General features: G+C 47.5%; 1 protein-coding gene across 1 annotated transcript in view; it reads right to left on the reverse strand.

The window, feature by feature from the left end:
• The window catches only part of pdlim5b (PDZ and LIM domain 5b), an 89,223-nt gene extending 71,595 nt beyond the window's left edge, over positions 1 to 17,628 (reverse strand). Inside the window, exons 1-2 of the mRNA XM_084159197.1 lie at positions 17,534 to 17,628; positions 1,704 to 1,809 (exon numbers count right to left, since the gene is read on the reverse strand). Of these exons, the coding sequence (XP_084015323.1) occupies positions 1,704 to 1,802 (99 nt within the window). The 5' untranslated portion in view covers positions 1,803 to 1,809; positions 17,534 to 17,628. The remainder of the gene's footprint in view (positions 1 to 1,703; positions 1,810 to 17,533) is intronic.
• Positions 17,629 to 18,407: the final 779 nt, after the last annotated feature.

Consider the following 18,407-nt stretch of genomic DNA (forward strand, 5'->3'; position numbering starts at 1 on the left):
TCCCCTAGTGTACTAAGATGGTAATAACATAAATACGGGGATGAGAAAGGACAGTATGACGATATGAAAATATGGATACCGCCCAACCCTACCTGCCACCGTACTGATCCTCTCTCCTCTCCTGATCCTCTCTCCTCTCCTCTCCTCTCCCAGCCCAGGCCTCTCAGCCCCAGCAGAACCCAGCCAGTGCCAGACGTCAGCCTAATTTACGGCCCAGACAGATATTACAGAACCACTGCTTCTCCGCAGGGTTCCGGAGAACTGAGAGGAGTTCCTGCCCTGGCCGTAGACAGACAGATTCATCTAGTGCTCTGTGACAAGGAGGACCGCCCTACTGTGTATGAATCCAGAGCTAGAGACATAGTGTTAAGAACCAGCACTATCTCATCAGACTGACTGACAGAATATCAAATGGCATGCAGATTGGTAGAGCAAAGCCAATACTCTTCACAGAGATTGTGGAAAGTTCTGGGAATATGGGAATACGGTGGTTGCTATTTGGATATGTCAGATCAAAATGGCATGAGAGGCACAAAGATAGAGACAGAGGGAGATTTACAGAGGCCATTAAAATGTCAGAGGGGACTTTGCAGTTAAAGCTGTCAGAGTAGAGGTTGTGTGGTTGAAAGCAGCAGTGAGTGGCACATACTGGATCTATGGCACAGGCTCTTTCATCACTCTGGAGCCAGATGGCATAGCGAGCATTAATGCCATTCCTGTGAGGTGAGTATCATGGCTGAGAGGACACGTATCTGTGAGTGTGAGCTTGTGCAGGGCTCTACTTTTTTTTTTTAATTCATTGGTAGTGCTGGTGTGCCCAACTTTAAAAAGTTAGGAGCATCACATGAAATTTAGGAGCACCAGAAAATAAGATTTTACAGCCTATATTGGCCTGTATGAATGATGTGCCCTAGAAACTAATATGTAACACTGTAAATACATTACTTTATTATAAAAGCTAAAATGTTGATACAAATACCTTTCATTGAAATTACAAAGTCATTTGTAGAACATTAGGTTTCTACATTGTGTAAAAGCACTATTTTCCTATTGAGATGCATTCCATAAAAAATTGTACACTGTCTCTTTAAAAAGTCAGGTTTGTGATGAGGACATGCAAGAGATCGGTCATTCATTCATTGCTATGATCATTGATCTCCTGAAGAAGCTATCCCTTTTCCTTTCTTTCTGTGCCCCCAAATGTTTGGATATACTGGTAAAGTTACCAGGTTGTTAGCTAGCTAGCCAATGAGGTAACATGACTGAACAAAGTGTAAACAAATGGTTAACAACATCAAGTAGTTTTAGAACGGTCCACAACATGGTTTATAAATGTAAAATGCGATAAAAATGTTGCGCTGGTAATATGGGTCAGATCTTTTGACCTGGTTGGACTAGAAGTAAGCCATTTTCGCTGTAGTAATGGTATAACCATGACGCTAACGAATCTGCACTCACTTGTTTCTCTAGGGCACTTGGGAAACAACGGTACAGCGCAACCTTATCATTACCACAATTATTATCTGGGAGATTTTTTTCCATAGTCGCACAGTGCTTCCAAAATAAAAACTCCTGGTCGCACAGTAAAATATGTTGTCGCACTTTAGAGCCCTGAGTGTGTGTGATGTGATTTGGGGTGGGGGTGACAGAACATGTGTGTGTGTGAGAGAGAGAGAGAGAGAGAGAGAGAGAGAGACACTCACCCGTGAGATAGTGAGGGGCAGACAGAAGTCCTTTCCTCCCTGCAGTCTGAAGCCCCAGGGGGCCGGGCCAACCAGGGAGACACTGTAGTTGCTGCTCATGATTCTCCTGCATAAGCAAAAAAAAGAATCAGCCAAAACATTCATAAATCATGTCCTTTATGGGTTATACAGAAGACACAGCACTCCTAAACTCTTCCCATCTGCAATATGTGAACGGTTACAGGATCTGAGGCGTTTGACGCTGGTTCCTACTTCACAGTAGGGCCGTTTAATTATTATTATTTTGTATTATTATTTTTAAATGCTTTCTTGAACATGTGAACTTTCATGTGCCTTAATTACAAACGTGTATGGGATCTGTAAATTAAATTATGATTTTAGCCAATGGAGAAAGCACTGAGCTATACAGGGAGAAAGACAGGATCCTTCCTGGCTAGTCATGATTGGCTGAGATAATGGGTTTGGTTGGACCTGCCGAGAGATGAGTCCTGATTGGTCTGTCATGTCACAGGCTTCTGTCTATAACAGAATGAGATTTTCCCTTGTCAGTATATAGATCATCTTTGCTACCCTGGATTTTTGGAAAGATATAGCTATGGACAACTGAAAAAGTGTTGCTACAGCTCTCAAAAACATTGCTGCCCTGAATTTAGCTGGGTTTCAGTAGAGCGAGTACTTTCTGGAGGACAATGCCATGCTGACTCATTTGCGTGGGTGGGGTGGGGCTATAGCTTAAGAGGGTGTGAACAATGCTGAATGGGCGTAAACAAAGAAGAACTCTCTCTCTAGGAAGTGTGACAATCATCAAAATCTTGCAAAGGATTTTATCCTACTTGTCTTTTAAGTGGATTAACAAGTTTATCAACTTTTAAAGCAGCATAACTATGAGTCTGTACTTTTATAACATGTAAAAATAAGCAAATCACTTACATTTGACATAAGCCTCAATAGAGAAATCTGGACACATATTCTAATATTGAATGAAAAACATAAAACATCAGCAAAAACACTAGTCTCAGCTGTTCTCAGTGGGTCACCGAAAAGGAGCACTATAAGACAAAAGACTGCCAAGCTCCAAATATCTGCAGTGTCCCATAATACTTGACACAGCTGTTTCCATGGAAGCCGGATGGGCTACAAGTTAGGGCTTCTTTTATTACAGTATTGTTATTAGTCAGTTAAATAAAAGTTTAACGATAACACATGGTGATATAAATCTGATCTATACAGGGGTTGACATTTTAGCCCTCTTCTTTCAAACCATCTGCAGAGACAGTGGATATGAACGTTTGGACATGGTCATTGAGTCTTTTGAAGCAGCAGCTTAACCAGAATCAATACTGCTATTCAGACAAGTGAAGCATAGTTTCTCTGTGAGAGACAGTGACAGATTCATTCAAGTTTTATTTATGTTAGAGAAAAGATGGATCAGCACTATTTTTGCCACGGGGGGCCGCATTCGGTCTTCAACGAGGTCCGGAGGGCCGCACTGAATTGTTTTAATATTTCCTCGCCGTCAAAGTTTGCAAAAAATAGTCCTCTATCCATCTTTTTTGGAATTTTGAATGCTCCCTCTATAGCTTTCATTTAGTTGATTATTAGGGAGCTGGACAAAGTCAAGAAACTGTATGAATGTAGGTCCACTGTCAATTCTACACAGTTTCGATTTGGTTTTTGTCACACCCTGATCCGTTTCACCTGTCTTTGTGATTGTCTCCACCCACCTCCAGGTGTCGCCCATCTTCCCCATTATCCCCAGTGTATTTATACCGATGTTCTCTGTTTGTCTGTTGCCAGTTCATTTTGTTTTGTCAAGCCTACCAGCGTTTTTCCCCTTGCGCCTGTCTTTTTCAAGTTCCTGTTTTATAGTTTTCCCGGTTTTGACCATTCTGCCTGCCCTGAGCCTGAGCCTGCCTGCCGTTCTGTTCCTTGTCACACCACCCTGGATTATTGACCTCTGCCTGCCCTGACCCTGACTGCCTGCCATTCTGTACCTTTTGGACTCTGATCTGGATTACTGACCTCTGCCTGCCCTTGACCTGTCGTTTGCCTGCCCCCTATTTTTGAAATAAACGTTTGTTACTTCGACACTCTGCATCTGGGTCTTCTCCTGAAACGTGATAGTACGAACTGGCCATGACTGACCCAGCAGACTCGGACCAGCTCCGCAACTCCATCTCCTCCCAAGGAGCCACCATTGGAAGGCACGAGGAGTTGCTTCGTGGTCTCATGGAAGGGTTCCAGACCTTGGCCAAACGCCATGACCGAGCGTTTAACACATTGCTGGAGCAATTCCACAGGTTGTCTGTTAGGCAGCCTACCACGACGGTAACCTCCCAGCCCCTCAGTAACCCTGCTGTTAGCAGCGCGGCCTCCCCGGCCACAGTGGTTTCCCGAGAACCCCGCTTACGTCCACCAGAACGCGTTGCTGGAGAGTCAGGAACCTGTCGGGCATTTCTCACTCAGTGTTCGCTCAATATCGAGCTGCAGCCCTCCTCCTTCCCCTCGGACCGCTCTAAGATAGGGTACCTCATCATGCTGATGTCCGGGAGGGCTCTCGCCTGGGCTACGGCCGTGTGGGAACAACAGTCAGCCGTATGATTTAGTCTGGAGGAGTTCATGCAGGAGGTAAAGAAGGTATTCGATTCTCCATTGTCCGGGAGTGAGGCTGCCCGGAAGTTACTCCAGCTTTGGTAAGAATCCCGCAGTGTGTCAGACTATGCAGTGGATTTCCGCACTTTGGCAGCTCAGTGTGCCTGGAACCCGGAAGTGCTGTTCGACATGTTCCTGCACGGAGTATCGGAGGAAGTAAAGGACGAGCTTGCAGCCCGGGAACTACCGACGGATCTCGACTCGCTCGTTTCCTTGACCATTCGGATCGATGGGCGACTATGGGAACGAAGGAAGGAGAGGAAGGATTCCACCTTGCCTCCGAGGTATCCCGGAAGTCCCCGACGGCTCCGTTGCCGAGAGAACCCGAGGCGACTCGAGTAACCTTGAGAGTCTCCGAAGTCTGCCAATTCACCTCTTCCCGAGCCGATGCAACTAGGCAGAGCTAGGTTGTCTCCAGGCGAAAGGCAATACAGGCTTCACACGAAGAGTTGCCTGTATTGCGGGACTACTGGTCATTTTATGTCCACCTGTCCACTAAAAGACCAGGTTCACTGGTAGGAGTGAGTACTCTGGTGGGCCATACGGATAACTTTTCCTCTCCCGTTACTTGCACCCTCTTTCATGCCATCTTGCTGTGGGAGAACCAGTCGGACCTATCCGCCATTCCCGCGGAGTACCAGGACCTCCGGGAGGTGTTCAGTAAGGCCCGGGCAACTTTGCTTCCGCCGCACCGACCCTATGACTGCGGAATTGACCTTCTCCCAGGCACCACTCCGCCCCGGGGACGACTGTACTCTCTGTCGGGTCTGGAGACCAAGGCTATGGAGACCTACATTGAGGACTCCCTAGCTGCCGGGTTCATCCGTCCTTCTGCTTCTCCCGCCAGCGCAGGGTTCTTCTTTGTGGAGAAGAAGGACAAAACCCTGCGCCCGTGCATCGACTACCGGGGCCTCAACGACATCACGGTGAAGAACCGCTACCCGCTACCACTCATCTCCTCAGCCTTCGAGCCACTCCAGGGGGCCAACGTGTTCTCCAAGCTGGACCTACGGAACGCCTACCATCTGGTGCGGATACGGGAGGGGGACGAGTGGAAGACTGCTTTCAACACGGCCAGTGGTCACTGCGAGTATCTGGTCATGCCATTTGGCCTTACCAATTCTCCAGCTGTGATCCAGGCCCTGGTTAATGATGTTCTCTGCGACATGTTGAACCGGTTTGTCTTCGTCTACCTCGACAACATCCTTGTCTTCTCCCGCTCCGCCCAAGAATACGTGCTCCACGTCCGACAGGTCCTCCAACGCCTCCTGGAGAACCAGCTTTTTGTGAAAGCGGTGAAATGCGAATTCCATCGCTCCACCATCCCCTTTCTGGGCTACATCATCGCTGCAGGGAGTGTACTGATGGATCCCGGGAAGGTGAGAGCAGTGGTGGATTGGCCCCAGCCAATGCAGCTGCAATGTTTCCTGGGATTCGCCAACTTTTATCGGCGCTTTATCCAGGGTTACAGCACCCTGGCTTCCCCCCTGTCTGCACTCACCTCTCCCAAGGTTCCGTTCACATGGTCCCCAGCTGCTGACCGGGCGTTCCTGGACCTCAAACACAGTTTCACCACTGCTCCCATCTTAGTTCATCCTGATCCATCCCACCAGTTTGTGGTGGAGGCCAATGCTTCAGATGTCGGAGTGGGGGCGGTCCTGTCCGAGCGTTCGGTCCTGGACCTCAAGTTATATCCCTGCGCCTTCTTCTCCCATCGCCTCAACACCACGGAGAGGAATTACGATGTGGGGAATCGTGAGCTTCTCGCGGTGAAGATGGCGTTGGAGGAGTGGAGGCACTGGCTGGATGGAGCGGAACATCCGTTCATTGTGTGGACAGACCACAAGAACTTGGAATATCTCCGCACTGCCAAGCGTCTCAATTCCAGGCAAGCTAGGTGGGCCCTGCTTTTCACCCGGTTCAACTTCTCCCTCTCATAACGACCGGGATCCAAGAATGTTAAACCAGATGCACTATCACGCCGATATAGCCCCACGGCTACAACCCCGGAATCCGAGACAATCCTTCCACCTCGTGCTTGGCGACAGCTCTCAGTTGGGGAATAGGGAAGTAGGTCGGGGAGGCGCAGCGTTCCCAGCCGAACCCCGGATGATTGTTCCTGACACTGTCCGCTCCTCGGTCCTGGAGTGGGCCCACTCCTGCAGGCTTGCCTGCCACCCGGGCTCCCGTCGGACCCTGGCCTTTGTGCAACAATGCTTTTGGTGGCCTACCATGGTTCCTGACGTCTCCGCGTTCGTCGCCGCCTGCACGATCTGTGCGCAGAACAAGACTCCTGGGCAAGCGCCAGCTGGTCTCCTGTCCTCCAGTTTCCACCCTCAGTCCAACGGCCAGTCGGAGCGAGTAATAAAGCCCTTTTGTGGGGAAAAACTAATTCTGACTGGCTGGGACTGGCTCCCCAGTGGGTGGGCCTGGCTCCCAAGTGGTTGGGCCTATGCCCTCCCAGGCCAACCCATGGCTGCGCCCCTGCCCAGTCATGTGAAATCCATAGATTAGGGCCTAATGAATTTATTTCAATTGACTGATTTCCTTATATGAACTGTAACTTGTTGAAATTGTTGCATGTTGCGTTTATATTTTTGTTCAGTATAACAAAACAGACCCATAAAAAAAGAGCTTGCTGTGTTAACATATCTTTCAAAGCAACAATAAATTAAATGAGAGCTGATTTACTTTACTTGACAAAAGTGTCTTCCCTACTGAGGTCACGAAGAACAAACAATCCACAACTGAAATATCATGAGCGGGTGAAAACTGTCAGTCCCACAACAGTGCTGTGTCTATTTATACTTTGCGTGTGTTTGTGTGCGTCACCGTCTACATCAGCTCACACAGAGTGTAGTGTGCAGTCAAGTATTTTAAGAGTGTGAGTTGAGTTGGACAAGGCTACTGCTGTTAAGATAGAGTGGAGTGGCATGTAGATCCAGCTTAACCCAAACAAACATTCCTCCTCAGCAATAGATTACAGACCAGCAGTTTACTGATGAAACCCCAAAACTAGCCATGATCAATTCTAGCTCATATTGAATGAATGTTCACTGTTGTTTGTCATTCATTTTCACTGTGTCATCAATGTCACCTCAAAACTTAGAGTTATTTAGGCAAGAATCAAGCCAACTTCACTCACTTGTAGAGCCCGACCGATATATCAGTTCACCGATATTATCAGCCGATTTTGTCCTTTTAACGCTATATTGGTATCGGCCGATAACTCCAGCAATAACCAATATTCAATAAATAGGATGAAAAAAGGGACTCATGCTTATCTGAACACTTGCGGGCATTCTCATGATGTGTCATTGCATTTTACATTTTAGTAATTTAGCAGACGCTCTTATCCAGTTAGTGAGTGCATACATTTTCATACTGGCCCCCCGTGGGAAACAAACCCACAACCCTGGCGTTGCAAGCGCCATGCTCTACCAACTGAGCTACAGGGGACTACTGTCACAATTATTGTCACAATGTATGAAATCAACATTTGAAGCATATTTATTGGACAATTGCTCTTTTGGATGGTAATTTATGAGAATTCAGTGTGGGAAAATGACACTTTTTCATTTACCCACTGTAAAACAGTGTATCGGCAGATATAATCGACATCGGTACGTTTTGCCTCCCAAAAAATCGGAATCGGACCCAAGAAAAGATATCGGTAGGGCTCTACCCTCGTCTTCCAGAGACTGTTAGTGTGGAACAGGCCCAGGTGGACTGGAGTATAGCACAGCACTCAATGTTCCAGACAGTAGAACAGAGAGAGCTAATTATTACCTCTCTGATCCAACTCTCTCCAGGAGCAGGCAACTGGCAGGAGAGGAGAAGTACATAGGTCATAGGGCATGTGACCAGCAGGGACTGTGAGGTAGGCCAAAAATCTATACCCATGTAAAGCAACAGATAGGATCCAGCTGTGTTTGTTGTGAACTTAAAGTACACTTTGAACTTTGCACTGAGAAAGTTTCACTTCACTGAACACACTACTGAGTTGTTAACACTGTCCTATTTTGACATGGGCCAGGACAGGGGGTGGAGGGGAAGACTATTGGCACTTGATAAGATATCATCTAAAATTCTTTCCACTATGCTAAGTCGCAATCTACTTTAAAATCCTGCTTATCATCTTTCCTCACAATAATAATGACTTTCACTTGTGGCAAATCTTACCATATTGTCACGACCCGGTGCGAGAAACCGTCACTAATAATTGTCAGAACCCAGAAGATGAGGCAGACACAGCAGTACTAGAGATGGTGGTTTAATAAAGAACAAAATCTTCAGGCAAAGAAACTTAATCCACAATGTCCAAAAATAAAGCCAAGAGGCACAAAGAGGAAAACCTCCAAAAAACAAAGAAACTCCACAAAGTGGTAAAAAACAGCAGGGAAAAAACAAACCTCAAAAGACTACTCAAACAGAACACAATAACTAAACCAGAGAACCTCTGGAAAAATCCCACCAGAGAAATATCAATATAACACAAGGCTTGGGCTGGGGCTGGGTGCTAACTTACAAACACTGAGCAAGGAACTGAGGAACACACAGGGTTTAAATACTAACAAGGGAATGACCTACAGGTGCAAACAATAATTAGATCCAGAAAAAACAAAAGGTACAAAAAAGGTGCAATGGGGACATCTAGTGACCAAAACCCGAACAGTCATGGCCAAAACCTGACAGAATCCCCCTCCTAGGAACGGCTCCTGACGTTCCTACCAGCCTTCTCAGGGTGGAGGGCCCTGAACTGACGAATGAGGTCAGGGTCCAGTATGTCCTTGGCAGGAACCCAGGAGCGCTCCTCGGGACCGTAGCCTTCCCAGTCCACCAGATACTGCCAGGACCGCTGCACCCGGCGGGAATCCAGTATCCGGTGGACGGTATAAGCCGACTGGCCACCGATGACACGGGGCGGAGGGGGAGGTCTGCCTGCCGGAATAAGGGGAGAAAAAACAACAGGTTTTAATAAAGAAATGTGAAATGTTGGATTGATCTTAAGGGATCTGGGTAAGTGCAGGCGAAAAGTAACGGGATTGACTCTCCTGGCAATCTTAAAGGGACCGATGAACCTCTGGGACAGCTTGCGAGACTCCACCCGTAGAGGTAGGTTCTTAGTTGAGAGCCATACTCTCTGGCCGGGGTACAGGGTAGGACCGGGACGGCGACCTCTGTTGGCTTGTCGTTGGTACTGCTGAGAGGAACGCAGAAGATTAAGACGTGCCTTCTTCCACGTAAGCCGACAGCGTCTGATGAACCTCGAGGCTGAAGGTACTCGGACTTCTGCCTCCTGGTCCGGGAACAATGGAGGCGCATAGCCAAACTGACACTCATGCGGGGACATACCAGTGGAGGAGGAGCACAAGGTGTTGTGCGCGTACTCGGCCCAAACAATGAAGGATGACCAAGTGGACGGGTTGTTGGAAACCATGCATCTGAGGGTGGTTTCCAGCTCCTGATTCATCCTCTCAGTTTGGCCATTGGACTCCGGATGGTACCCGGAAGATAAACTGGCCGTGGCCCCTATGAGTTGGCAGAAGGCCTTCCAAAACCTTGAGGCGAACTGGGGACCTCTGTCGGAAACCATATCTTGCGGGATCCCAAAGACTCGGAACACATGGTTAATCACCAACTCAGCTGTTTCCTTGGCAGAAGGTAATTTGGTCAAAGGAACAAACCTGGCCGCCTTAGAAAACCTGTCGATGATGACTAGGATCGTAGTATTACCATGGGACGGAGGAAGGCCAGTGATAAAGTCCAATGAGATATGGGACCAGGGTCGGTGGGGAATAGATAGAGGGTGAAGGAGTCCTTGAGGGCGAAGGTGAGAAGATTTGCCCTGGCAGCACACGGAACAGGCCTTGATGAAAGTGGCAACGTCTTCCTTCATGGTGGGCCACCAGAACTTACGCTGGATGAACTCCAAGGTGCGGCCTACGCCCGGGTGACAGGTGAGGCGAGAGGAGTGCCCCCACCGAAGGACTTGGGATCTTGCTGCCTTGGGAACAAACAACCGATTAGCAGGACCTCCACCAGGGCCCGGTTCGATGGCTTGAGCTTGTTTCACGGTATCCTCCACTTGCCACGAGATCGGAGCCACGATCTTAGCGGCCGGAAGGACAGTCATGTCAGTATCTTCTCGAATGGCAGGAGAGTAGATTCGTGACAAGGCGTCCGGTTTGAGATTCTTCGACCCGGGTCTATAGGTGAGGATAAACTGAAATCGGCTGAAGAAAAGAGACCATCGAGCTTGTCTGGCGTTCAACCGCTTCGCCTGCTGGATATACTCCAGATTCTTGTGGTCCGTAAGCACTTGAAACGGTTGTGAAGCCCCCTCGAGCCAGTGTCTCCATTCCTTCAATGCCATCTTAACCGCTAGGAGTTCACGGTCCCCCACATCGTAATTCCTCTTGGCCGGGGTAAGCCGGTGAGAGAAGAAGGCGCAAGGATGAAGCTTCTTGTCTTCACCCCTCTGAGACAGGACAGCTCCAACCCCAACCTCTGATGCGTCTACCTCCACCACAAAAGGTTCCTCCGCCGTTGGTAGTGTCAGGATGGGAGCAGAGAGGATGCGCTGCTTGAGTCCTTGGAAGGCCGTCTCAGCTTCTCTTCCCCACAGAAACCTTGTGTTGCCACCCTTGGTTACCGCCGAGAGAGGGGCTGCCACCGAGCTGAAGTTCTTGATGAACTTGCGGTAAAAGTTGGTGAAGCCCAGGAAACGTTGAACTTCCTTAACGGACTTGGGGGTGGGCCAATCCGCTACCGCCTCTACCTTCTTGGGGTCCATCTGGACTCGTCCGGGTTCCACTATAAATCCCAGGAATTGTACTCGAGAGGAATGGAATTCACACTTCTCCGGCTTAACGTACAAATGGCTGTCTAGGAGGCGTTTGAGCACTTGTCTGACATGCTTAGTGTGTTCTTGAAGGGAGCTCGAAAAGATGAGGATGTCATCCAAGTACACAAACACGAAGATGTTAAGCATATCCCTAAGCACATCGTTTATGAGCGCTTGGAACACAGCCGGAGCGTTGGTCAGGCCGAAGGGCATCACAGAGTATTCGTAGTGACCAGTAGGCGTGTTGAAAGCGGTCTTCCACTCGTCCCCGGGTTTGATCCGCACAAGATGGTATGCGTTCCGCAGGTCAAGCTTGGTGAAGACAACTGCTTCCTGGAGCAGCTCAAAGGCTGTGGCCATAAGAGGTAGCGGGTACCGGTTACGGACGGTTATGGCATTGAGTCCCCGGTAGTCGATGCAAGGTCGTAATCCGCCGTCTTTCTTGGCCACAAAGAAAAACCCTGCTCCCGCCGGCGAGGTAGATGGACGCATGAGGCCTGCTGTCAGAGCGTCCTTGATGTAGGTATCCATAGCAGCTCGTTCGGGAGGAGAAAGGGAAAAGATCCGACCCCTGGGAGGGCAGGTCCCCGGCAACAGGTCGATGGTGCAATCGTAAGGTCTATGGGGTGGTAGTTTGGTGGCCCTCTGTTTGCTAAATACCAGTTTGAGGTCATGGTAACACTCGGGAACTCGGGACAAGTCGATGGATTCTAGAGACTCGGAAGGAGAACTCTGGGAACTCGGGAAGATACAAGTGGCTTGGCACGTGGGACCCCACTGCTTGATAGTGCCCACAGACCAGTCGATGTGAGGGTTATGGCTGTGAAGCCAGGGATAGCCAAGGACGAGAGGAAACTCGGAACAGGCGATCAGATGAAAGTTCATCACTTCCTTGTGTTGGGAAACTGAAAGTCGTAAGGGGGTAGTGGCACGAGTGACAAGTCCAGATCCCAAAGGACTTCTATCCAACGTAGTAACCCTTATGGGGTCACTTAGAGGTTCAGAAGGAACGCCATTCTCCTTCGCCCAGATCCCATCCATGAAGTTACCTGCGGCTCCAGAGTCTACCAAGGCTTGAAGAGAAACCTCGTGGTCGTCCCAGGAAAGGGTAACAGGAATGAGCAGGCGGGAGTTGGATGGATGGGAGGAGGTTATGTTTCCCGTTACAGTCCTCCCAGGCCTGCACGGGAGAGTGCGTTTCCCTGGAGCCCGGGACACGTGGAGCGGAAATGACCCGGTTTGCCGCAATATAGACAGCATCGCTCCCTCATCCGGCGGTCTCTCTCAGCCTGGGAGATGCGTCCAACCTGCATGGGTTCTGGTGGAGCCAGCGAGGATAAAGGTGGAGACTCGGAGTTGGAACCGATAGGAACTAGGGTGAGCGGTCTATGGTTTTGTTCTCTCTCTCTCAGACGCTGGTCTATGCGTGAAGCCAACTTGATAAGGGACTCGAGGTTGTCCGGTGGTTCCCGAGTGGCCAGTTCATCTTGGATGGTGTCAGAAAGACCCTTCAAAAAACACACTGTGAGCGCCTCGTCGTTCCAGCCACTTGCTGCTGCCACAGTGCGGAACTGGATGGCATAGTCCGTCACGCTGCGCCGACCTTGGCGGAGAGTCAGGAGCTGTTTGGCTGAGTCAGGGCCGTTGGTAGGACCTTGAAACACTCGCTTGAATTCTTCAGCAAAGGTAGAGTAGCTGGCACAGCAGGGACTTTGGGCATCCCACACAGCAGTAGCCCAGGCTAGAGCCTTTTCCGACAGCAGGGTGATGATATATGCTATCTTGGACCGGTCGGTGGGAAACGACGATGGTTGCAGCTCAAAGGAGAGAGAACATTGGGTGAAAAACCCCTTACAAACACTTGGGTCCCCTGAGAACCGTTGGGGAGGCGGCAGACGAGGTTCCGCCAGGGGATTAACTGCCAGGGGCCCTTGAATCGGATGAACTGGAGCAGAAGCGGTTGCCGGGGAAAGTCGATCCGAAATCTGCTTTATGGAAGTCAGCATCTCTGACAGAAGTTGAGAATGTCTAGCCATTAAGGCCTCTTGCTGACCCAGAGCAGCTTCGTGGCGTTGGACAGTCCCCTCATGGTGGGACAGCATGGAAAAAAAATCCTGGGTACTGGCTGCCTCTGGGTTCATAATAATGGCTCAGTGTTTCTGTCACGACCCGGTGCGAGAAACCGTCACTAATAATTGTCAGAACCCAGAAGATGAGGCAGACACAGCAGTACTAGAGATGGTGGTTTAATAAAGAACAAAATCTTCAGGCAAAGAAACTTAATCCACAATGTCCAAAAATAAAGCCAAGAGGCACAAAGAGGAAAACCTCCAAAAAACAAAGAAACTCCACAAAGTGGTAAAAAACAGCAGGGAAAAAACAAACCTCAAAAGACTACTCAAACAGAACACAATAACTAAACCAGAGAACCTCTGGAAAAATCCCACCAGAGAAATATCAATATAACACAAGGCTGGGGCTGGGGCTGGGTGCTAACTTACAAACACTGAGCAAGGAACTGAGGAACACACAGGGTTTAAATACTAACAAGGGAATGACCTACAGGTGCAAACAATAATTAGATCCAGAAAAAACAAAAGGTACAAAAAAGGTGCAATGGGGACATCTAGTGACCAAAACCCGAACAGTCATGGCCAAAACCTGACACATATCCTGTATCAAAACTGTCCTTTGTGAATGTGATCAGGACAGAGATATGGAGCCATGCCAGTAGCGTTACACCTCACTGACACAACAGGCTACTGCACACCCAGGAAGTGACATAGGGATGAGAGGGCCAAACACAGATGGTGAGGCCAGACCACACATAAACATACACAAACCATGAGTAAGAGATATGAAAGAAAAATAGATACAATCTAGCGGAAGATATTGCTTAATTCATGCCTGTCATTATAATTGACAGCGCCAGGCCTCTTTAACACGTTTCAACTGATAGGCCTCTGTTAGACCTGTACGGTTTTTCCCCTTTTTGGTTCCAGGTAGAACCCTTTTGGGTTCCAGGTAGAACTATTTTGGGTTACATGTAGAACCCTCTGTGGAAAGGGTTCTACATAGAACTCAAAAGGGTTCTACATGTGACCAAAACGGGTTCTTCAAAGGGTTCTCCTATGGGGACAGCCAAAGAACCCTTTTAGGTTCTAGATAGCACCTTTTTTTCTAAGAGTGTATGCGCTAGCTCATCTCTGGGTTTCAAGCTAGGCTGAGGTGATTAAGGTATTTTACTGTGATTACCAGCGATATCCATCAACGAGTGAATCCCCACTGTAAAACCGTGTAAACGCTGGCATGTCTTCAGACTGATCTGTCTATAGGGCTTAGTACTGTAGGCTGGTGCTTGGGCTGGTGCCACCGTGCCTGGTGAGGAGAGAGCAGCAGAGCCAGGCAGAGCCAGAGACACCCAGGGACGCGTTGGAACTCAACCCAACACCACCTCCAAGTGACTGAGCCTTTCACTGGAGCCTTGAAGGCTTGACTGATTGGTGCTGCCACATTTGTCAACCACCTGGCAAAAATGTACCATACTGTAGGACTTTGGAGGGAGGGGAGGGGGGGGGGGGTACAGGACAGGACTAACAGTGTGTCCTACTGACTCATAGACTCACCCCCATGTTGCTTTTCCTGAACTGACAATACAAATAGTCATAGACACACATTATGGCATGCATGGTGCAGTCAAGCCTTTCATGCTCTGTTGAATTTCATTGGTTTTGACACTGCCTATTTTTACATTCCTTTTCCATTGAAAATAAGCAGAAGTATAATTATACAACAACTAAATCATTGTGAGTTGAGACGTGACACAGGAGTGAGTGAGCTAGCAGAAGTCCAGACTCAAACAGAGTTTTCATGTCCAGGAAGGAATAAATAGAGTTTCTGAAGGAGTTAGCCAAAACTCTGACTGGCGAAGACAGAGCTCAGGCATGTCTCTACCTACACACCTCTGTAAAGGGAAAAGTGCTTTCAAATGGTTGGACTAGGGGCTTTGTGAGTGTGCGTCCATGCATGCCCATGTGTGTACATCTAGTTCACTTTAAACCATGTTGCAGGTTAATATGTACACATGACCTCTGCCCGTCAGACACGGTTGACGTTGACACAAAAACACATTGAGACTGATTGGCGTAAGACTGAGTGTATAGACCACAACACTGTTGCAAGAGCAGTTAGTCAATTAGCCCCGTTATGCAGGTGAGATTACCCACTATTGTAGATAAAGTCAGTGTGACGTCGGATTTGTTTTGCTTCCAGACTAAGTATTGTCTTCCATGGTTCCTTTTGGAATGTGCGTAGAGGTTAGCTTTTTTAGCATAGTTGCCTGGGACATCAGTAAACACCATAGAAGAAAACAGGTTCTAAAACAGACATTGCCAAGAAATTGTATCCGTATCCGACAGGGACTCTTATTTCAGTTGAAAAGGGAGAGCACAAATGTTCTGCTGGGGAGTAGTTCATGAGTAATACTGCCTTGTCATTCAAAACATGATATTTCAGTGCTGTACGTCATGCCGTCGGTCACACCTCCACACTGTGACCTGGGTAGTAAATGGTGTACCCTGAGGGCCAGAGCACCACCTGCTCCAGCATGTCACCTGACCTCTATCTTACACCCCTCCCCTCTCCTCCCTCAGTCAGACTTCTTGCCCACTGGTTATCTGGCTGACTGATCACACCTGGAGCAGGTGTGGCTGTGGCAGACTCTTTAACAAATATTTAACACGGGTGGTAGTGAATCACAGGCAGCCAGGAGAGGAGAGCAGAGGGTAGAGAGGGAGGGAGGGGAGGGATAGAAGGAGATGATGGAGGTGGGTGTGGGAGTCACACACCTGGAGAACAACAGGACACACAACCCATGACCCTCCAACCTCAGACACACACGTACTGAGGTACTCATTATAGGCCCCCTTCTCCCGTCTCCAGTGTGACCCAGGGCTGAGGTGAGCTAAATACGTCCAGGGCTCAGGGGACATTACAAGCCCAACAGCACCAACTTAGAGTTCACCAAGAGGACAACATGGCACTAACCATCTGGTAATCAACCTGTTTTCATAGTACATCCAATTGGGTGGGTACTAATTATATGGGACTTACTAAGGAAGGAAAAACAACAGCAACAATGGGGACCGACTTTCAACTCTGACTTCCTTCCTAACCTCTCCAAATGAGCAAATAATAGTGGGTCAAGGATCAAATCTTTCACACTGCATATCTGAGTATAGGTCAAGGTCTGCAGTTCAGTTTGCACAGCTGATGCATTGATTATTTTCTAAGTATGCCACAATGAACTGTTATTATAACTTCAAAAATTCCTGTGCTAATTTCTACGGCTTCAGGAAATGATGTTTTCCTCGGGTGTTGAAAAACAAGTCACTATCCACTCAGAAATGCCGGTCAGCACTTAGTGAACAGAAGTAGATAATTAGTTTGTCCAAAACAAATGTTAGCTGTACAAGACACAGACTCCCTCTAAACTAACTCCACAGCTGCTTAACCTCTGTCCACCATAAGGCTGTTTATAAATGCTCATGACAAAAATACATACCTGTCGATTGTTACAAATGTTTCTGTACACCTGTCACCTGATGTAAAAAACTGCTTCAAAAGTTTTCCCTGACCTTCACTGATTAGACATTTAAAAATAGCTCCTGTAATTATAGTTCATGTGAACAGAGCAGTCACCCAAATTGGACTAGAGACACATGACAACGTTTTTTAACTGAGCCTTGGCAGTATCCAAGACACACTATTCTCAGTGTAATATTGAACAAAGCATTACTTCATGTCATTGCATGCTTGTCTTACACACCCTATTGTGGTACAATACACAGGAAATAAATACCTTTCTCAATTTTCACACAGATCTCAACATGTTCCCTTTCCTTGCCAAGTATTAGGCTACATTGCTATACTTGTCTACTGCACATTACATAATAGTCCACCAAATAGTAGGCTACAGTAAATCCACTTTCGAATCTCTTCCTCTCTCTCTGTGGGACAGTTAGTTATTGAGACACTGGTGTCATAAATACACTATAACATGTTATATCAACATTTAAACGGTCTATAAAGAACACATGACTTCAAACACACCTTTTTATGAATATATATTAAAAACTTGGCTACAGTATGCTCCACCACTATTGTTTATTGTTTTGTGGGTGGGTGAGTGAGTGAGTGTGACTAAGCACACTTGCTCGTATCTCCTTTAAACTAAAATAAAAGTAGCCTAACAATTGCCTATCCATTTCATTTCGAATAGTTTTCATATTCAATTTATGTGTCTGTCCCCCTGTGTATCTATTGTACTCACTTTTTTTGTGTATGAGGCAAAGCCGGTTTAGTCGAGGTGTTGAGATGTGAAAGCGTGTCACCGTTCTGCCGCTACCACGAGTTTCGGACTGAACTGAAGTTAACGGAACTATGACTTCCGCATCGCCCTATCTCATTTGACTGGCCCAAAAACGGTAGGCGGGCAATCCCGCTTACTTCAGTCAGCGCGACAATGTTGCAGAATGTAAAAGTCATATTGATACATTTTACTTGCAAGATGGTTACATTTGTACACACTTGTTAAACGTATTTGTCAAATTTTAAAGGAAGAAAAACGTATAGAAGATTCAAGCACTATAGATATGCTTCACAAATCATCTATCGGCCTACTTTAGCAATCATACTACATAAAGGGTGATGTAAAAGGTAATTGATCAAAAAGGTCATAGATCAGAATATCATACAGAATTTAATAGTAAAGTGTATTGTTATCGACTAAACATAAAATATCCAGTTGTATTCATTTCAATTTGGTTTAATTTAAATTATGTCTGGATGTGTCTTGATGAACAGAATGAACAGGCTTTTCCTCAGGTGGATGAGAGTCAAAGGGAAAGGGAGTGTTGATGTTTGTTAAATAAATAAAATAAGGGGAAAAAGGGGGAAGAAAGGGAACAGGGAAGTGAAAGGATCGGGGAAGAGGGGGTCAAGACACAATGAAGTAATAGGGGGTTGGCTACAAAAAGAGAGAGATAGAGAGGAGGGGAATAATTGGTTGAATTGCAAACTACAATGTCCCTGTCAGTGATGGCTTAATCTAATTATGGTGGTTATTTGGGTGGTCTGGACTGGAGGTGAGTGGATGGTCCAATTGACTGCTGGTGTACTGTGACTGTACTATCATTATTCAAAAG

This window comes from Coregonus lavaretus, assembly GCF_964263955.1.
Source record: "Coregonus lavaretus genome assembly, chromosome: 4".
Lineage (NCBI taxonomy): Eukaryota > Metazoa > Chordata > Actinopteri > Salmoniformes > Salmonidae > Coregonus > Coregonus lavaretus.